The sequence below is a fragment of the Zosterops lateralis genome, assembly GCF_965231275.1.
Source record: "Zosterops lateralis genome assembly, contig: SUPER_6_unloc_1, whole genome shotgun sequence".
NCBI lineage: Eukaryota > Metazoa > Chordata > Aves > Passeriformes > Zosteropidae > Zosterops > Zosterops lateralis.
Genome location: NW_028154616.1, coordinates 2890932 through 2912159, shown reverse-complemented (window position 1 = coordinate 2912159; position 21228 = coordinate 2890932). Strand labels below are relative to the sequence as shown.

Sequence of the window (21228 nt, the reverse complement as noted above, 5' to 3'; positions counted from 1 at the left end):
CTCATTACACTAAAGTTTGTAAGTGTTTTGGTTAGGTTTTTTTATCTTTACAGTACAAGATAAAAACGAGTTTTCATCTGATGTAATTCTCTCATGTCATAACACAATACTTAAGTTATAACCACGCACTTCAAAGCTTTTCATTTTGAAATGCACTTGACTGATTTTTTTTCCCCACAGCCATCTAGAAGAGCAACATTTCAGCTCTGACAGAAGCAGAGTTTTAAATACTTCAGACAGTCCACAGAGCAGCCAAGCTGGGAAACTTTGAAGCAGTGCAAGATACCATTAATATCCCCTTTTCATCTGTGCCAGCAACTCGTCACCTATGTGATGAAAACAATATATCCACTTCACTTCTGCTGTAACAGAATTTAAATTTGGAATGTTATCATCATATTAAGAATACAGTATACAAATCACAGATAAATTGTCTGCCTGTACTGTTTCCTTTTCTATAAATCACTTTATTCATCTGGGAATAATGAAAACAATAGGGGGGCTTTATTATGGAGTATGTCAATTGTGTAAAGAACATATACATTTTAAACAGTTAACTGCTCAGAAGGAAATCTGTGTGAAGCAGCTTTACATGGCACTGCCTGGTGAATACTCTGACTTTTCTTGAGTTTCTGGAACCCAAGGTACATGCAGCTGCCACAAATAACATTATTGATAAAGTCTGCTGTGTCTGTCTTTACCTACAGAGATTAAGATTTCCTGGGTTTAAGTTTAGGCAAATATTTTTGGTCTGTTTCATTTTGGAGTGTATCTGGTGTGATTTATAAAATTTTAAAATGCAGTGGGAAAGCTAAGGTTGTTCTTAGAAAAAACTACTCCCTATGAGTTCCATAACTTCAAGACCTGATTTCAACAAGAAGCTGAACATCACTAAGACAAATGAATTACATCTTTGGAACAAAGACTATAATCAAGTTAAGTTAATAAGCAAACAGTATAAAGTACCTTCCCATTTTCATAAATGACTGGTACTAGGATAAGGCATTGATACTCCCTTCATCTTTCCCGTTTCCTCTCAAATTTTATTTCAGAACACCCTCCTTACTGTTTTTCTCCTTTTTTCTCCTATTTTACCCAAGACATAAATTTATATGTGTGTGTGTGTAGTACATGAAGATGAGCTCTGGATTGCTTAAATCATTTTCTGCAGGTGCTGATTTTCTGTTTCTTTCAGAAAGGTGCAATGTCTCTATATCTGACTCACATGCTGATTTTTAATGACATAATTAGGTTGGTTTAAATATAAAACTTAAGTGGATATAATGGAAAACTCAAATATTGCTAAGAGACAGGCCATAACACTCATATTCTAGGAACTGTGACAATTACAGATAAAAATACCTTGAATAGCTGGAGGACATATAATCAATGCTTGCTGGAAAACATCACTGCAACCAAACTGAGCAGTTCCTGCCTGCAGTGGAATCCCTTGGTGCAGAACTGAGTGGGCAGATGCAGTTAATGCCTAAGGGAAGAGATTCAACACAGGCAATGTTATTATAACTGTGAATCTACATCTCTCACACGCTTGTCCCACGACTTTATACAGTAAATAACTAAAACAACTTATAAAAATGAACATTTCAAATCCATTTCACAGGAAGTCACCACACTGGGCCACTGGAGGGCACCAAAATACAGCACTGGCAATCCCAGCTTGTAACTTAATTTGAAACATATTCTAAATGATTTGTTTAAGGAAACATTAGGAAAAAATGAGAGTAAAAGACAGAAGATTTCGCTACTTAACAGATGTCATTTTTTCAATTGTTGAATTAATTAGAAAAACCACATTAACTGAACTTACAGTTAAAACAAAACCAAACCAAACCAAATCAAGGAAGACATGAACCCTTGTTTTTACCTGACTTCTTACTGGACCAATTTTGGTAAAGCTTGCAGTCAGGTTGGCTGCACTGCCTGAGGCAACTGATCTCATAAGTGATGTTTTATTGCAATTGCTTAAGTCATACAGGTTTGATCGGCATTTGCAAATATCCATGATATGAAAGCAGGACTTCACTCTATCAGAACCAGAAAATAAATTGTTTTAATCACCATTTCATGTAGTTAAAGGTAAAAAGACAATTCCCCAAAATAAGAGGAAAAAGAATTAGTTCAAACCCCACATTTTCCAGTTTCACAGAATGGGCTCATCCACACAGGCAGAAAAACAGAAACACTGCTGTTACTATGGTCACATCAAGCCTCTGTGATGCATATTTTAAATTCAAGAAAAACACTGCTGTTTCCTTCTCCTTCCATCTAACACCATTTTCTAACAGCTGTGTACAAACAGGGAAGGTAGGAAATGAAATAGATGGAAAAAGCTTCCTCTTTCAGTGAAATGCTGGTAACTTTAGGAAATCCACAGTGAAATACACAACTCCAGAACTGCAAGAAAACTTTCAATATATTCCACAGGAATCAATACATTACTGTATTATAGAAGTATCTGAGATATGAACCTCAAGAGGAAATGCCTACCCTAGCCCTCAATGACTGACAAGAACTAGTGCTCCTCATACTTCCAAAAATCACATCCAAGTTTCTCCACTTGAATTTGTTTCAACTGCAACAACTGCAGTTGTTAGAATTTTAGCAATCATGCATAGAAACAACTTAGAAATCTATTGCTTTAACTGTTACTTTCAGAGAAAAACATAGTTATTCAAGCAGTTTCCTTCATCCAGTAGATGTATCTAATAGTCCAAGCACTTGAAAGAATTTTCTAAGACACTGCAAAAACGATGAAAGATTTTTTTTCCCTCTCCTTAATAGCAGAAAAAAACAACACTTTTATACAAATGAATTGCAACAACAGAGATTTCTATGTTACATACTGGTTGCTATGAGGAAAATCGAGGAGGTGCTTCATGGTAACAAAAGAATGGTTCAGGGTCTCAGCTGGAGTGATTCTTAAATCAGCATCGATAAGCAACATTTTCTTCAACAGACTGACAAACTCTCTCCTATCTGCCTTCTCTGCCAACAGGTCACTTCCCTCCAAATCCATCACCATGTTCACCTGGCAATCAAACAAAACAGTCAGACAGAAGATATGCACGTTGGTTCAACTCTTTCTGGTATTGTTTTCTGGCATAAAATACTAATATGCAGCATTTTTATCACATGTGGATTTGTCTTATCCCAAAACAGCTGGCTTAGAATTGGTGGGGTTTTTTTAAGCATGCACACTATTCCATCCTTGCAACCTCCCCAGTACCTGGAATTTAAGAAGTAACACTTGGAATAAAGATCTTTATATGGTCTAACTTGAACTACAGAGTTGATCTTCAAAAGCCAATTTCAAGCATGTATTAATGCCAACCTTGGAACAAGATTTGATCCTTTTTTCCGGATATGAAAGACAACCACAAATTGACTTTCCTTATTGACTAGAGAGGTATAAAGCTAAAGAAAAGTGAGGAAGCAGATATGTTTTTAAAAACAAAATTTAAAAAACTACACTTAGAATTGTAGTGTCAAGGTAACAGAATTGTACTGGAAATCGTCCAATAAACAGAGCTGGTTCCATATGCATTCTTTGTTTATTCTTTGCACAGTAGCAGGTAAGGTAGAAGAGAAAGTATACATGGTACACAAAATTCAAGGGTTCCCCCACCACAAGGACAAGTTCCACTGTTTAACACAAGCAATGGAAAAGGAAGATTTTTACTAAAAGCTCAGAGGGCTGACACAGCCAGGTATTTTCCTCAGAGCAGCAGAGAAGAATGAATATGACTGAGACACAATAAGTAATATTCTAAAAGGCATTTCTTTCAAAACCAGTGAAATGTTTTAATCACCAGTCATTCCCACACATTACTTTTGCTGAGGAAGGAGGTTTTAATACTCACATGCACTATATCATCCAAACTGTTGAAAATGTACTTTCTGGCCTCTTTAGACTTCATACCTGTTTCTGCCTCGTGTTCTTCCAAAGTCTCAAAGAGAAAAAAAAGAAAAGGAAAGCTGAGTTTAGAATCTGTCAATAAAGGTCACCTACAACTACAGCTACTACAACTATGTATTTATTGACCTAAAACCCAATAATTTTTCCCAAATAATTAGTATATCAGTTATATATTTGTATGCTGCTTTACTGGCTACTTTCATTCTCTAAATCAAAAGACAGGAGCTACAATATTTTACATCTGGCAAATCACAGTATTGGGTTACAACAGATAGCTTATGAATCACACAGGAAGTGCTGAAAGCCTAGCACAGAGCAGTTTAATGACACTCTTATCTTTTTATATATCACAGCTTTTCTATTATTGTATTTTACCAATTTTCTCCAACTCAGACCTTAAACCCCAAGCAGCAGCAACATCACATCACTGTAAAAGAAATAAACCAAAAACCAGGCAGGATCCATTCAACTTCTTTGTTTTCTCCTTTTTTTTTTTTATTTTGATACTTTTATTCCTCCACATACACGACAAGTGGTGTAAATATTTTAAATACTTAGGTATGAAACAAAAACATCCTCGAGAATGAATCATTTATGAGTTGGTATAGTACCTCCTGTTACAATTTTCCTTCTTCAACACAGACAGCACCAGGAGGCTGGTGCTGCAAGAGGCAAGGTGAGACTAAAGGGAAAAAGCTTTTAACATACAGGCTACAGAAAAAAATCCAAAATGAACTTTGACAAAAACTGCAAGTAACGAGCAATGGTTCCTAATGAACCTCTGCAAGGTAACAAAGAGCTCCTGGAAGTGGGGAGGGCTGTTTGCACCAATAACTCACTATGACACGGAGAAGCCAGATGTAAAGTGTCACCTAAAGACCAAGTGCTTGAGAAAGCAGAGTGTGGGATTAAGCAGGCTGGTGTAATTGGAGAAATGTTACATAACCCCAGCGCAGCCCAGCCCAGCACTGTTGGGGATTTACCAACTTGCTGGGGGGACTTACACAACTGGTGCCGGGAGCTGGGCAGCTGTTTGTTACTGCAGAGATCTCCTGTGAGCCCCAACTGCTTCCTGAGCCCTCTCTAAACCCAGTTGGGCCATGAAGCAATGCAGTTTTTAAAAAAAGTAAATTATTTGTGTAGGAAGCGAAAGCTCTGCTTATGGCCAGAGTGCAATAATCTTGCTTAGAGAGAAGCAAGGGGTGCAGAACATGAAAGTACATTTTGTTTTAACTTTGTCTGCACTTACTGTAATGCAGCTTTCAGCCAACAAAGGCTGTTTTAGCAGGAGATCTAAAAGAAGTGAGCTGCACACAGCCATGTTATTTCTTAATCTCCTTGTTCTCCGAGGAACTTCCGATCCTGAAGCCAGTTCTGGACCAATGTTGACAGAGCAGTGTGGGCCTCAGAGATAACGTACCCACATGAAGTGAAAAGCAGCAATGGAGCAAGGAAACAAAACAAACCCACTCATTTAGTACCTCTGGAGATACAAGGCTTAATCTGAATTGCCCACCTGGCAGTCACACACAGGGCACAGCACAGCCTGGCAGCTGCACCTTGGGGAACAGAAAAAATGGAAGGGAGAAAGAGCAGGAGCTGGTAAAAACCCCAGGAGATGCACCAGGGTCTTGCAGTGAGCCTTGGCTTCTCTGGTTTCTCTGCTCACAAAACACTGTGCTGTTTTCCACTACACTGTGCTGTTTACCTTTAATCTCCAACTAGAATATGGTGCGTCCGTTTCTTTGCAGAAAAATCTTGAAGTTTTCGTTCCCATGCTTAACAACTGCTCCCCTGGCAAACCTTGAGTCTGTGAAATGTAACGAATCTGAAGGGAAAAAAGAGAACAGGGAAAATAATTTACCTCTTTGTTTTCAAAATCTTTCTCCCACACAGTTCATTGTAATTTCATTTTTTAAAAATGACAAAATGAACCGTGCTCAGAGCATCACAGTTCAACAGCTACGTACAGAGGGGTGAAACCTAACCCTGAGCACTTGGCACTGCTCTCTCCACCTCTAGAGAAAGCCACACATCAACAAACCTCTCAAGTGACCTATATAAGCAAGCTTTTTAGGTTGGGTCACAGGAAGGAGGAGCTGGGGAGAGTGGCTGTCATTACTCCTCAACCCACTCAAATCCTAAATGTATTTTTTTTAATTCTAAACAGGAAAATCACTAGGAGTGCTTTGTTTGCTTACAGAATTTCCATGATTTTTTTTTTTGCACATTCTCATTATGTAACTTGATAAAAATCCTTCCCATTTGCTATTTCCAGTGTATCAGTCTCTTTCACATCTGACACACCTGCATTTCAAGGAAACATTCCATGTGGGAAAGGGAGTGCCCCTACAAGCTCCAGGCAGCAAAAGATAGTGTTGTTGTCCAAAAAAATCTGCTACTGAGTGTGATAGGAATGGACTGGCTTTATGCCTGAAAGAAACTTTGCTCTGAAATGATCAAGATGTATTTGATGTAGAAGATGATCTACTGTGCATTTTGCATTACCTATCGCAGTTGGTGATCAATGGATTACCTAGGAAAGTTAATTTTCAAGGCTTCAACAGAAATCTGTTGAAACATGACGTGTTTTAACTACTGTGCATGCAATTTATTTCACTCTATGAGGGGAGAGTTATCCCAGAAACAGTATTGCTTTCAAAACGAAAAACCATCCTGGAACTGGAACAGTAATTGGCAATAATTGAAAAGCAAGCTTGTTGCAGGTCAGGATGGAGAGGGTACAGATTCCAGCAGCCAGGGCTGAACTTCTGAAGGGGAGGGTCTTACACCAGAGAAGCAGCTTCTGCTGGGGTAAGCCAGCCCCTGGAAAAGGAGGAGCAGCCAGGGAACAAGACAGAAGAAAGGGAGAAATCAAAAAGAGTGGCCAAATATACCAAATCAGAAATTGAGAGATGAGAAGATAAAGTCAATGAAAAAGGGAGGACTTGAGAGCTGGGAGCACCTGAGAGGAGAAAATCTGATGGGCAGTAGAGAGTAAAAGGAATATGAGAGGCTTCTGCTGAAAAGTGATAGACCCAAGTGGGGAGGAGCTAAACATAATGCTGCCAAACTTCTGGTGTTTAGTACTCTCCATAATTTCCTGCCTCAGGGAATAAGGAGAATCCTACTCTCTGACTAGAAACGTTTCTAGGTCATTTATAATGTCCTCAGAAAACAAGCAGTCTTAAAAACTAGAGGGGAAAAGCCAGTGCATTAATTGAAAAATTCAGCAGTGAAGCACTTGTGCCTGTTTCTAAAGGGTATTAAAGCTCAGGAGACAGGGCTGTTCTCCACTGAGAAATGCAGCTGTTACTGCTTCCAAGCACAAATGAATATAAGAACTAAGAGCTCCCTTTCAAGGGCCAGTGTTGATTGCCACACACCAGGGAGACAGGGGAAATGCAGCACAAAGCCAGTTTGTTTATTCAGTGACATACTCCATGTAGCAGGAGGATAGGCATTCCCTGGAAGCCATCTCCTACTCCTGCTGTACTCATGGATACTGAGAAAAACCCTGAAGCCCAGTTCTCCAAAGCAAGCTCTGCAGACCTGCTGGAGCAGTTACAAGCCTGGTTAAAGTAAGGAAATTCCTGCTGGTGCAGAGGAGGTTGCAGCCTCTCTTCCACCACGACTTCAGCATGACGATCAGGCAAGTTGCTAGGTGAGGTAGTAACTGAGGCTTCCAGCAAACTTGGATGATATGTAACGAGTGAATAAATTTGCCAGGTTCTTGGGATTTTTTGAGAGAACATTATAGATTTGTTCCAAAAAACAAATAGCCTTTACTTTATCCTTAAAAAGAACAGTGAATTGTATGGGTTGTTAGATGTTTCCTCTTTTATTTTCCATTTTAACAGCAACAGTCTGCAAAAAGATCTTCTAAATGCATCAAAGCATCAACCCACATTATTCCATTCAGAGCTCACTTTCCACGGGTGAAATGTTGCATTTTGTGTAAATGAAGGAAACTGAAATACCTAACATTACCAACATCAACACAAAATTAATGTAACCCCTGAAAATGGTTCTAACAAACTAATTTTCAGAAAAATAGGTCTGATCTGTAAGTGTAGGGAGCCAAAAGCCCACCCCATGGGCAGAACTTGAATAACCTAAACAACATCCTCTGAACTAAATGCTGAATCACAGATCAGAACTTAGCAAGAAGCCAGGGCTGTTCCTTCTGGTGTTTTCAAGAGATTGCTTTACTTGCCAAGTTCAAAACCAGGTGGGCATAGTGAGGATGCTGATTGCATTCCTCCTGAATTCCACATGATTTTCTAAGTGTTTAAAATAAAAACGTTCTGCATCTTTCATCAGAAACAACATGGGGTTTTATTAAGTTTGCTCACTAATGCTGAATGGTGTCAGTAGCTGAAAACTCCAACAAAGCAAAGGCAGAGCTTTAAGAGCTCCCAGCTTTACCCCTGCCTATCTACAGTGAGATTGTGACAGCTCATTCTCGTTCCTCATGAAGTACAGGCTCTCAAATCCTCGAGCTTTGTTGGGTTTCCAGAAAGCATCAGAAAGTACTCAGAACACAATTAATCCTGACATCTGAATAGACTTTCCAGAGTCAACCCTGTTCATGGCAAATGAAAGAGGGATCATAATGCAATGATGGTAGCTGGAAACTTTGGTTTCCATCAGAAAAAGCAGCTTCAATACCAAAAACTGTTTCGTAAGACAGAGGGAGGAGGACAAATGGAAATTTAATTCAAAAAAAGCAGCACAATATACAGTCTGGTTCAGAGAATCAGGATTTATGTTTCTAGACAATTAAAAAGGCTAAACTAAAAGCACTGAACAGACTTGAAGAAATGCTACATAAACAGGGAATATTATTAGCATTTAAAACCCTGGATTTAGCGATCTGAAATTCTTAAGTTGCAGAAAGTGTGCATATGCTTGTGAAATTTGTTCTACTACCTGGTCATATTCCAGTGCTCCTGGGTACAGTGGCCATCCAAGAAACAGCTCTGCAATCACACACCCTAACGACCACATGTCTATGGCTTCACAAAACGGCAATCCCAGTATGATCTCTGGTGCTCTGCAAATTAAACACGGTTACTGAAATTTGTTTTCCTTGGGTAAGAAAGGTCATTCAACAACCCAACATGACAAAAAAAAAAAAAAAAAAAAAAAAAACAAACAAACAAACAAGCAAAAAAAAAAAAAAAAAAAAAAAAAAAAAAAAAAAAAAAAAACCACCAGAAATCTGATTTTGATAATTATTTCAATAAAATCACAGCATCAGAAATTGAGATTTTATTTACTTAGGAAACCTGTGGCAATATTTTGCAGCTCCAAGATGGGGTTTTTTTCTACAAGGACCAGTTTGCTATGTACATGAAAATATATGAAACTGATATGCCTGGAAAACAGCATGTCCCTGATTCAGAAGGTTTGCCTTTCCTCCAGTATGCCTCAAATGATTTGTCCACTCAATGTCGTATGTCTGTAACTACATTCCAAACACAATAGTCTTTTCTCTCAAAAAAAAAAGTAGAAATTTTATCTGAAATTCCACTTGCACACTTCTCAGCTGTACAGTACAGTTAAAGCTATTGAAAATATCAATTTAATTACATCACTGCAAATCCCTTAATGTACTCAAATCAGTTGAATGTGATCAATTTTTAAATCACTTAAACGAAAGAAAGCATTGTACTTGCTAAACAGAGCAGGTGTTATTTTTCACCTAAAACAAATGTGAGTTATTTAACCAACATCATCTGAGTCTAAGTCTGCACTCAAGAACCAGAAAAATTGGTATTGACACAGCAGCTTAAGGTGCTTTTAACATCTCTGTTCACATCTCTGTGGAATGGAACTCAAGTATTTCATAAATATCCATTTCATTGTATTTGTCCTTTTAAAACCTTCCATCCCAGCTCATTCAAGGTATTAACAAAAGGGAAAAGAATTAATTTATATCTGCATTCTAACACAGAAAGATGCCTAGAGATGTAAAGTACTATTTAAACATCACACTTAACATCCCCATAAAGGGATCTACTTTTAAAGCAGACAATGTTGTTTGCTTAGCATGTGACAAAACAGTATGAAGTAATTCCCATTGCAGCTGGGCAGAACAGGAGCATCCAACTCACCAGGAAACATGGGATTTCTCATCCGGGTAAAAGCCCACAAATCTTATGCTTCAGCACATCCTGGCATAGCGTACTGACATTCCACACAAAACAGACTCTGATCATAGTAAATACCTACATATCTCATTCTTCTCTGACATTTACCTTCATCAAAATATTCTTTAAATTACTGATATGTACTGGATTGGGAACAAATTCCAATTTTTACGCTTCATTGGGACAGAGGAGCTGTCTTGTAGCTCTAGAGCAGGCCAAGAGCTGAAGCATCTCCACCCCTTTTCATAAGGGGCAGTTGGTGGAAGTTGCACATAAACACATTTCAAGCTCCAAGGAGGCACTTTCACCACCAGGGAAAGGACTCCCAGTGCTCTGCTCCATCTCTGACCAGTGAAGTCATCCGGGCTTCTGCCACAGAGAAAATCCATAAAGATAAGAAAAATAAGAAAATCTATAGGACAGGATATTCTGTTAAATAATTCCGTACTTTCCATTCATGCTAACACTTCAGATCTCCCCATCCTTGCCACAAACCATTTTGGATGTGATTATTGGAGGCTAAATCTCGTCACGCTGGCGGTGAAATCGGGGAGGCTCAGTTTTCCACTGCCTCCAAAGATTCCACTACAACAAACTTCTGGGGATCAAACACACGTATTTTTGCAATGCAGGATCGCGATGCTGCAGAGTAAGTCTTAGCTAGTTTTGTTATCCAAGAAAATCAGTTCAATATCTCTGGATGCCACGACACAGAAATAGCAGCGAGAAACATCTGCCTTTCCCCCCTGGCTGGGTGCCAGCCTGCATATGGTTGTTACAGATCTCTGTCAAAATACACTTCCTTTTGTTGTATTGTGTTACAGCCTCAAATAGTTAATGAATATACACCCAGTCTATGGATGCTGGGGCTTTAACAAATGCTCCTGCTAAAAATAAGCTCTGTAAAACCTCTTAGGTTGACTCAATGGTTAATATGTGCAAAAATAGCCACCGTCCGTCGGTCTGTCGCGCGTCCCTTCGGAGAGACGGGGTTGCAAAGGAAAGGAGGATGAAGGGAAGGAAAAAAAGAAGGAAAAAGGGTAGATACAATGCCAAAAGAAAAAAAAAAAAAAAAAAAAGAAAAAAGAAAAAGAGAGAGGATGGTTGCTGTGTTTCAAAATACAGTAATCTGTTAGTTTTTCCCAAAGAAAAGCACTAATAAATAAGTCTAAGGAAAAAGGAGCTATTTCAGGCTCCTCCACTTGCCAAGGCTGGACCTACCATCCAGAAAGGAAGAGGAAACAAACGTGCTCCTGAGCACAGATCTACCTGCACCATCCCACAGTACAGGGAACAAAAACCATGTTCAGGCCTGCTTGAAGAGAGGAAGATGAAGAGCTGCTGCTTTTTCAGGGCCAATGTCACCTACCATGTCTCACGTTAGTCCTTAAAATGCAGCAACTTTCTCACAGCAAATAAAGTTGCAGGAGAAAATGTAAGGGAGTTTGATTATGTTTGGAGGGGTCTTAACCAACTCAGATATTTTTGTTAAACCGAAGTTTGTTAATGTCATGCTCAAAAACACCTGCTTCTGTTTCTCCTTCTTCTAAAGTTCCCATTAAAAATCTGTCTGGAGAGCTGGAGAGGAAAGTGTTAAAGTGGAGAGAATCATCCTTCAATTTTTATTTTTAAGATAATCCACAGCTGTTTTCTCCTGTAAGGAATATTTCACCAAGCACCTCAAAAGGAAGATACTGCCTTTCCTGACTACAAGCACAGACATGAGAGTGGTAGAAACTGCAGATGTCCCAACAGCCACTTTAACATCAGATCACTCAAAAAACAGTGTAACTCAGTATTTTTCTCTCTCTCAAAACAGCACCCACCAGACACTCCTGCTTGCTTTTTACTGCAGATCACCAGTAGATACCACAGTGTCCACCTCAGCAAACAGCACCTGTTACCCCATACCAAGACATCAACAAGGAAGACACCAGAATTTTCTAAACTTCTTCAGGACACCAAATCTTACTGAAATGTACTTAAATTAAAAGTAAGATTTTAAAAAGAAAGCACCTATTTCCTTCTTATCAGTGTTAATTAAACATCAATTAAAAACATTATCATAAAACAGTATAGCTTAGACTTTACAATTAGAAAGATCTAAAAGGATGAAAAACACAAATGAATACTTGTTTCAGCTGCTTGTTTGGATAGGCACATTTCTATTTATTACATCACAGACTATAAATACATCTACTATCCTACAACTTTTTGTAAGCTTTATGAGAAAAGAAATCAAACAATTTGTCCCATCAACTTGTTCAAAGACCAGAATATTTCATAAAATAGTTTAGGTTCAGCATGTTAGCCCGCTTGGAATAAAGCAGCAAAATAAACAAATTTGAAGAAAAATTAGGTAATTCCTTGATGGAGGATTAAAAAAAAAAAAAAATAAAAAAAACCTACAACATCAAAAACAAATCCCAAGCAGAACTTGCTAAAAAAAATCAAAACTGCAGCATAGTAACAAAATTTCTTCCAACCCTTACACTGAGGGAACAAAGGATGAAGAGCAAGAATTACCCATCCTACAAAAAAAGTTAGAAAAAAATCTGTAAAAACTCAAACCCTTTCAGATGATCATTATCTAGAAACCGTTGGTAAGAAATCCAATTTAGAACAGAACTGACATGAAAAAACTAAAACCCAACAGTCATTATACAAAGTAACAACTGAAGAACAGCACAAAACAATAAGAACAGCAGCTTCCCAGAACTGTACTTTCATGAAAAATTCAACTGAATGCAGAAATAATTTCTCAAATATGTTCCCACTAAAGATCCTGTAACACAGTCACACTACACATACCCCCTCACAGACCAAGGAAATGAGACTAAAGATTGAGCAATTTTTATTTCTATTTCTCTGCAGTGTGGGAGGGTCAACGTATCAACTGTTGATCACAGCAGCAGTTTATTTATTATTACTGACCACCTGTGACTCTCCAGAGTGGGGGAATATAGAAACAGCCTTCCTCCCCTCAAACTTTACTACCAAACTTCACTACCTCTATTTACCACTGTCTGTGCTGACAATGCCCAATAATTACCTACTCTGGATACAACAGTGTCACCATGATAAGAAATTCTAATGCAGGGAGGCCATCAAAAGGGTGGGATGACTATATATTTTTTCATTAATGACCCGGTGAAATTCCTGCTATGGAGAACTCATGTAAATGAATCCAATTTGCAAGAGTTAAAGTCAAGCCAGATTACCAGCCTGAGAACACCTCTTCCCCTCTCTAGCACCAGGAGCACGATGCAAGCATGTCCCTTCTGAAAGGTATCACCACACCTGGGCTGTGAGATGATTCTTCTCCTAAAGAAAGGAGCCAAAGAGAAAGATCAAGTGCAGTGGATAAGTTAATGAGAGATGGTAATGGGCATCCTGATGAGTTCTCTCATGTACAATTCACTGTCTTCAACTACCAGTCTTTATCATGTACGTGAAGGAATGCAAACCTTTCTTCAAGGTCTGCAAGAACACAGTAAAGACTCTTGGCTGGAGGGATGAAAATCAAAGTGGCAACACCCAGAAAAAAATCTCCCAGGCAAGAACACTTCAGTAATCTGAAGGACGAAATGGGAAGAAACTATGTAATGACAAAACCTGGAAATGATGAAAGATATAAAGATCAGTTGGCTCTACAGTGGATTAATGATGGTCTTCAGAAGGAATTTCAAATATGCAATTAAATTAAAACAACAACAGGAAGTGGAGCATACATGGTGTATAGTAAAACATAGTAAAAATAATGTACCACATTCATTAATTAATTACCCAGAAGAAATTATGTTATAAATTAACCAACTTTTCAATGAAAAATTGGACAATTTTACAGATTACTCAAGAAAAATACTTTACAATTGGGAGCAAAAATAATCAGGACATCAGTATTTATTTTTAAAGGACAAAGACATATAAAAATATTATGCCTTATATAAAACTAGTGATATTCCCTCACCTTGAATAGTGTGTGTTCACTTTTGAATTCTGTGTTCAGTTTTGGTCACTCCCATCTGAAAAAGGATACATCAAATAGAAAAGACGCAGAAAAGAACAATATAAATTAAAAGACTTGAAGAGATTTGGGTACAAGAAGAAACCCTGGTTAGAACTATAAAGCTTCAGGGAAGAATGAATGACCAGTAACATTACTCAAATTATAAAAAACATAAGGGAAGAGAAGCAGACAGGTGTTTCTAACACCCTAACTCACTCTAGAAGACCAAGGAATCCCCTACCCACTTTGAGATAAAGACTGATGTAAATACAAAAGTGGATTTTTAAAGACAGAATTACAATTATTCTCAGAATCACAGGTCACTGTTGAGATAAAAAATATTAGGAGTATTTAAGAATGAGTAGACAGGAAAACATCCACAAGGCTTCTCGATTATACAGTAAAGGTTGAATCCATATAGAAAAAAAACCACTTCTCAACTGTGTAGAGCTGTAAGAAAATTCCATCAGAAGACACTGAAGTGCAACCTTGTAATTTTCTCCAACAACAAAAGACCAGGATACATAGACTGCTGATCTGAGAACATACATATATCTCATTTCCTACATATTAAAATCACTATTCTTGTACAAATATATGAGTTACCCAAGCAAATCCCTTGACCCAAACTACAATCTTCTGTACAATCTTCTAGTCTCTACAATCTTCCTCATGGTCAGAGTAATCGTTACTTGTAACGTCATTTTATTAAAATAAGAAAAATATCAATAAAACTTATAGGCATCTTTAAAATAGTTGTGTTACACATTAAAAAAAAAATCACTCAACTGTACCTCCTAAGAACACTTCTATAGTTGAATTTATTGTCTCTTGCCTTTAAGCTCACTGAGATATGAGAATGCAGATTGGCAGTGTCATGTACTAACTTGTATTCGGTCTCAGAAATAAAAGTATGGTACATGACACCAGACTACAAAACCTTCCTCTCTATTCTTTGGAAGGAACACTGCAGCAAATCAATGATGAAAAACTGACTTCTAGATTTACATTCACACTCCTGGCTTTTATTGTTTTCTAGGGTTCTTTTAACTCTTTTATGAACAGGCATTAGGAAGTAGTTAAGTAGCAAATTCTGATGGGGGTATTTTTTTAAACTCTAAGAATGTAAGCAGACTTGGAAACCAAAAATATAAGTGCTCAGAGACAGACTTGGGAAATGTTAGCTAAGCTGGATAGGGCATCTTTCTCTTTGAGGTAGCAGGAAAGACTCAATTCCACCACTCTCTGCAATTCAAGGCTATGTCAGCAGGTACCTTAAAACACAGTGAGAATAATTCTGTTCAAGCTGATATGGGAAGTTACGCCCTCATTCCTAGTTTCATTCCTCCTCTTAGGGAGTTTGGTGCATTGGGCAGTGGTAGTGAAGACACAGGGAAACCAGTCTCTGTATCCTCTGCAAAATCACAGTATGAGTTTTTCTACCCCCAAAATGATAAAACCTCATTTTTGCCTAATAAATCATTTTCATAGGACTATGTATGCTCAACAGCTAAAGATATCTACTTCCCCACAGACCCTCCCAGTGATATATATATATAACACACAAGTCTGACATGCAGCTGCCAGTTTAACTTTGAACCCTGATCTGCCCTAGAGAAGGATTTGAAAATCCTATATAGAGAGTGGCCCACATACGTGACTACTTAAAAAAAGAAGCAATTGCTGCAAAAAAGTTCTTTAGAACTTACGCCTCGAAACTGAATGGGGAAAAGAAAATTCAACAAGAAATTAAATGAGGCAAAAAATTAAATCCTAGGTGATTTCCTCAAATAATAAAAAAGATGATCACAAACTATCCTAGATCTTTTTCCTGATACTGAAAAAGAACTTTGTTTTGAGAGAGCAAGCACAATTTCTAAGCTAATAAACCTTCTCTAACCACTTACCAAAATTACTGAAGATAATCATTTAGTTATTCCTGTTTGATTTATTTAGATGAGAATAATAAAACAAGTGATTTCAGCAGACTCTTTCCAATTATCCACTATCTCTCGTGAAAGGAGGAGTTGGTTTTATTAAAACCAGATGTTTATGCTTCTGCCTTTTCATGATTTTGATTTTCCTTGAAAAGATTTACCAAGTGATTATTTATACACTTGATATGTTAAGCAGCTTTTGAATTACATGAAAATTAAGCAACAGAATGAACAAAATGGTGCAGATATAAACTCTTCAGATGCTTTATTGATAAAATAAAGCCTGCTATTTAATACATTTACATTTTGGATAGCAAAGTGTGAGTATGTTAAGTGTCAAATGAGGTTACTTACCAATAATTGAATTTTGACAATACCCTTTGCGTAATCCCTTGCAAGAATTACTCCTAACAGTGAGACCACCCTGCAGTGCTCTATCCTTGCACTGGTCAAAGGCTGCAAGAGATGCTCACACACAGACATTGCCTCTGCCCAGAAAAGGAAAACATCCAAAACCTCGTACACGGCCTTTGTACAAAACAAACCCTCAAGATGAACTGTGGAATTGTCCACATTATTTTTGAAGAAAAGCAGATCTTGTTTGGAGCAGTGACTGCAGTCAAGACAAGCCCAAGTATCTGTAGAAGGCCAAAGCAGTGGGGCTGTTGGTAACCACGAGCTGACCTCCACTGAAGGAGAGGATCAAACACACATTTCCAGCTCTGGAGGAGGACAAGAGGAGAGCACAGCGTGGGACGTTTCAAGGACTCACAGCTCAGACATGTTAGGACTTCATTCCCTCCTCACTTTACTTTGTTATTGTTGATTCTGTGGGAAGAACAGTTTCTAACTCTGTAAAGGCCAACATGGACCCGCAGCGCCCAACATCAGCTCAAGAACAGGTAGAGACTCTACAGAAGAATGAGAAGCACAGCAGCATTTGCTTGTGGCATCCTTGTTGAGAATGCCAAGGCCTTCTAAGTCAGTCTTCTGCAAAGGCTTTTTGTTTTTTAACCCTTGATGACCACAGTCCTACAACAGACTTCAGGGTACAAAGTTGTGGTGCTAAAGGAGTGAGCAGACAGATCCTGCTGTAAAACATCCCCAGCACACATAAGAAAGAGGAATTTTTTTCTAATATGACTGATTAGCATGAGGGTCTCTGTTACTGGCACAGTTCACATTAAAAAAAAAAAAAAAAAACAAAAAACCCAAGGATGTTGCTGTTATGTCAAGAATCAAATGAGTTATGGCATATTACTTTATTTTAACCAGCTATTAAGAAAAACAGAACAAAAATCTAAAATCAACCAACCAAAAAACAAAAAAAAAAACAAAACAAAACAAAACAAAAAAAAAAAAAAAAAAAAAAAAAAAAAACCCACCGCACACACACTAAAACAAACAAACCAACAAACAAAAAAAACCACCAAAAACACCCAGAACAATACAAAAGAAAAGTCTAACCTAAAGACACAAAGAAAAAATTATTTTATTCTTCCGCAACACTTGCAACAGAGTTTGCCCTCTCACACAGGGTAACAAGACACCTGCTTACTGTGGGTCTGCAGCTCAGCCCAGGAGTTCAATAAACCATGAAACTACTGAACTATTTGAAATAATTTTCCCGCATTAAGCTGTTGCACAACAATTCTCCAGGCAGGCAATACTGCACTGGAAATGAACATAACCCAGAGATACTGCAGAGAGTAAGAAAATCTGCTCACATTGTGAAAAGGATTTTTTAAACTGCTGAGACGTGCCCATCTGGGTGATGCAAAGTGATGCTCTGGTGAAGTTTTGCAACTCAGACTGATAAATTTTGACTTCAAGTAACATTGTTTGAATCCTAAAAATTAACAGGAAAAAAAGTTTTAAAAAATTGTAATCTTAGAAAAGAATCCCTATTTTCATTACAGATAATTTATGTAGTGATACTAGATTATAAAAACATTGTCAAATCAAGATTCAACACTGACACCATGACATCAGGATAAACAGAAAGAGTAGGCCTCTTAAAGCTGTTTAATTTTTTAAGAAACAAGTAACAGACTTGTGGGAGAATCTAGTATTTTTTAATATATATATATTAACAGCAGTGTGATCACCTAGAACTGAAATATTCAAAGCACATACAATTTAAACAACAAAGTGTCATGTATTGATGCCACAGGTTCATATTGGAGATTCATGTCCTGTTCACTAAATAATAAATGGAACACCAGAATCCACTTCCCATTGGATACTCTATTCCCCTCTATAAAATGTTATCTAGACACTCAGTACCTATGCAGCTGCTAAATTAAACACAAAAAATCAGAAAGAATAGTAACATGAAGGCTATGACAGAAAACCTACAGAGTAGCAACTGGGGCAGATGAATTAACACACATGAAATTAAATCTGCTTTCTCAAGGTTACAGTAGTAGAGACCTTTTGGTGAATAAAAACATTTTAAAATATTTCTAGATAGTAAATATTCCACTGGATTCATACCCTGGCACAATGTCCTGTGGGAATCTGTAACTTCCACAGAACACTGCAGAAAGATACACACAGCACACACCAACATTCAACAACCTTAATTTTAATTTGAATGCTGCTGCAGTAATTTCTGCTGCTCTGGTAAGTGAACCAACTGGCTGACTGGGCGAGTTTTTCCCATCCAAACTTCTATGATTAGACCTGTGATGTAAATAGGACACCACCAGAACAAGTCTCATCCTCACCCATGGCTTAGCAATCCCACTAACATATCCATGCGGAAACACAGCAGCACCTCAGCTTTGGGGCATGATGGAAAACCACCTGTTAATGTTCTGACAAAGCTAAGAAATTACTTTAGAAGATTTAAATATTTTTTTTTTTTCCCTCCCTGAAGAATTTAACCTCTGGAGTGCTAATGAGGAAAACTACACAAGTCTATTTTGGTAGGCTAGACTGCTAAGACCTCAGCCTTCCAGCACATATCATCACCTGCTTCCAGCACCACAGTCTGCTGGAAAAAATCTAGATGCAATGGTCACTCCAAATGTTTCACCCCAGCCTTGAACCCCACCAGCACAGGGCTGCTGGTTTTTCCCTTGTATTGTTCTCCTCAGATGCTTTTTCCTCTGTTTTTTTCCTATTTTTCCTTCCTTATGATTCCATTTCAGTTCATTTGTCCTTTCCCGCTGAAAGGAGAGCCTGTCTATTCTTAGAAGAGTTTTGGATCTTAAAATAAACTGCTTAACTATGTATCTATTACATTCAGAACTGATGTCACATCAGACCCTGACAACATGCTACGACAGGAATGTGACTACAGCAAAGAGCCCTGGCATTTCTGCAAACCCTGCTTTGCAAAGGTTTTTTAAAGTAAATCTACATTCAAAAATGCATCTACCCAAACATTAAACACAAGGTAGGGATTTTTTCCATTTCTTCTTCTCCCTACATAAATGGTGATATTTTTAAAGCAGTTCTTGCCTGATGTCCAATACTAAAACCCAGACCCTCTACCACCGCACTAGAAGAAGAAATCAGGGTAACCAGATTACACTGGGAATTCTTTTCAATCACACTGAATGTTAAAATGTTGCTGTGAGCAAACAGAAGTTAAAAACAGGTAGTGCAGTTTAAAGAGAAAAGAATAAAAAATATAAAAATGAGATCTAGATAATAACTGGACAATAATGGGAGCCTTTCATCCAAGTGAACCCTTTAAGTCTGGTCCAGGACACTCATAATTGCAAGTAGCTCATTAGTTATAGCTAAAAACTTCATTCTGTTCCCAACATAGCCCGACGCTCGTGTCAGGAAAAGGCACACTTGTTGACAATAACAACAGAAGCAACAAAGATCAAATAGACAGGGAACTTTCCCCTCATTTACAGAAGAGCTGCTGCTCATATTGGGCTAAAGCACACGGACTGCTTGGTGCCCTGAGCTGGGGCTGGAGAACTTTTATCTCCAAGAAGAAAAGGAAAGGGAAGTTATCTTCACTGCCTGCTCTTCTCAGAGTGCAGAGCAAGAATTATACAGAATTTCACAAGGCTCTGCTGGAAAAGTGTGAGGGGCAATAAACATTTCCTGGACTTGAAAAAATAACAGCAATAGTTATTTCAAGAACACAACTGTCATTTCATTTGACCTATTAAACATGCATCAATATATCAATAAAGATTATGAAGCACTCTCAAATATGTTCTGAACAGAGAAGAGAAATACACACTACTTAAAGTCCATAATCCATCTATATACCATACCAGGCCAGGCAGACATTCTGGGTTCACTTTCAAATTACTTGTACCAAAGTACAAAACGAAGACAATGCCAACTAAGAATTCATTCAAAGCATCAACAACTAACAAAAATTGCACAAATAAAACAATTGTGAAGTTGGGACTATTTTGCATGTGATGGCCAAATCCTGAACACTGCCCTAAAGGCTGTGGTATTATAAGAGTCTGCACAGTGGGAGTATTTACCAGGAACTCCTGCTCCTTGAAAAGGTGAAAACCAAACTCCTGTTGACAAATCTCTACTAAAAAGGTATCTGTGATTTCCTTGGGTAGGCGTAGAATTCCACATTGGTTTGTTTCCAGCATATACAAATTTTCCACGGGGGAAAAAAATCCTCAAACAAAAATGCTACTTTTTCTTAGTCCCAGGAACTATTTTTAGGTTCTGTTGTCACACCATAAATTGATAGGACAAGCTCTCAAAGGCCAGCCCTGCATTATGTCATTGCTTTTTAGTAAGGCTCCCAGCACTGGCCTTGCTGTGTCTCTGCTAGCAGAGTTAATATTTCCTTGTGAGTCAAGTTCATTTAGTGTTCTGGCAGCTTTACATTGTGCTGTTTCACTTTTAGGAAGAAGTCAACCTACAAAAATTAGTGTAACCTTGCATATGCTAAAATTGGAGGGGGGGTGTGGAAAAAGCCTTATTGAAAGAAACAAACCACCTCCCAAATGCAGCCACCTCCAGCTCCATTTCAGCAATGTCCTACTTTGCTGCCTTGCAGTCTGAGCAGTCCCTACACACACACTTCAGTTGATGGGGGAAATCTTTGTGGTTTTCTTCTAGATTCATCAAGTTGCTCTAGTTCTTTTGGGTCCTTGACACTGACCAAAGTTTGTAGGTGAAATCAGACAGGATGACTATCATCAGCTCAGTGGGACTGTTGTGTAACATGACTTTGCCCACAAT

At 38.1% G+C, this 21228-nt stretch overlaps 1 protein-coding gene across 6 annotated transcripts in view; it reads right to left on the bottom strand.

The window, feature by feature from the left end:
• HIPK3 (homeodomain interacting protein kinase 3) overlaps nt 1–21228 on the bottom strand; it is a 67127-nt gene that overhangs the window by 12208 nt on the left and 33691 nt on the right. For all 6 annotated transcript variants that reach the window (XM_083885377.1, XM_083885376.1, XM_083885380.1 and 3 more), the window contains exons 3-8: nt 8870–8993; nt 5646–5765; nt 3882–3968; nt 2865–3049; nt 1886–2045; nt 1363–1486 (exon numbers count right to left, since the gene is read on the bottom strand). In XM_083885377.1, the coding sequence (XP_083741503.1) occupies nt 1363–1486; nt 1886–2045; nt 2865–3049; nt 3882–3968; nt 5646–5765; nt 8870–8993 (800 nt within the window). The remainder of the gene's footprint in view (nt 1–1362; nt 1487–1885; nt 2046–2864; nt 3050–3881; nt 3969–5645; nt 5766–8869; nt 8994–21228) is intronic.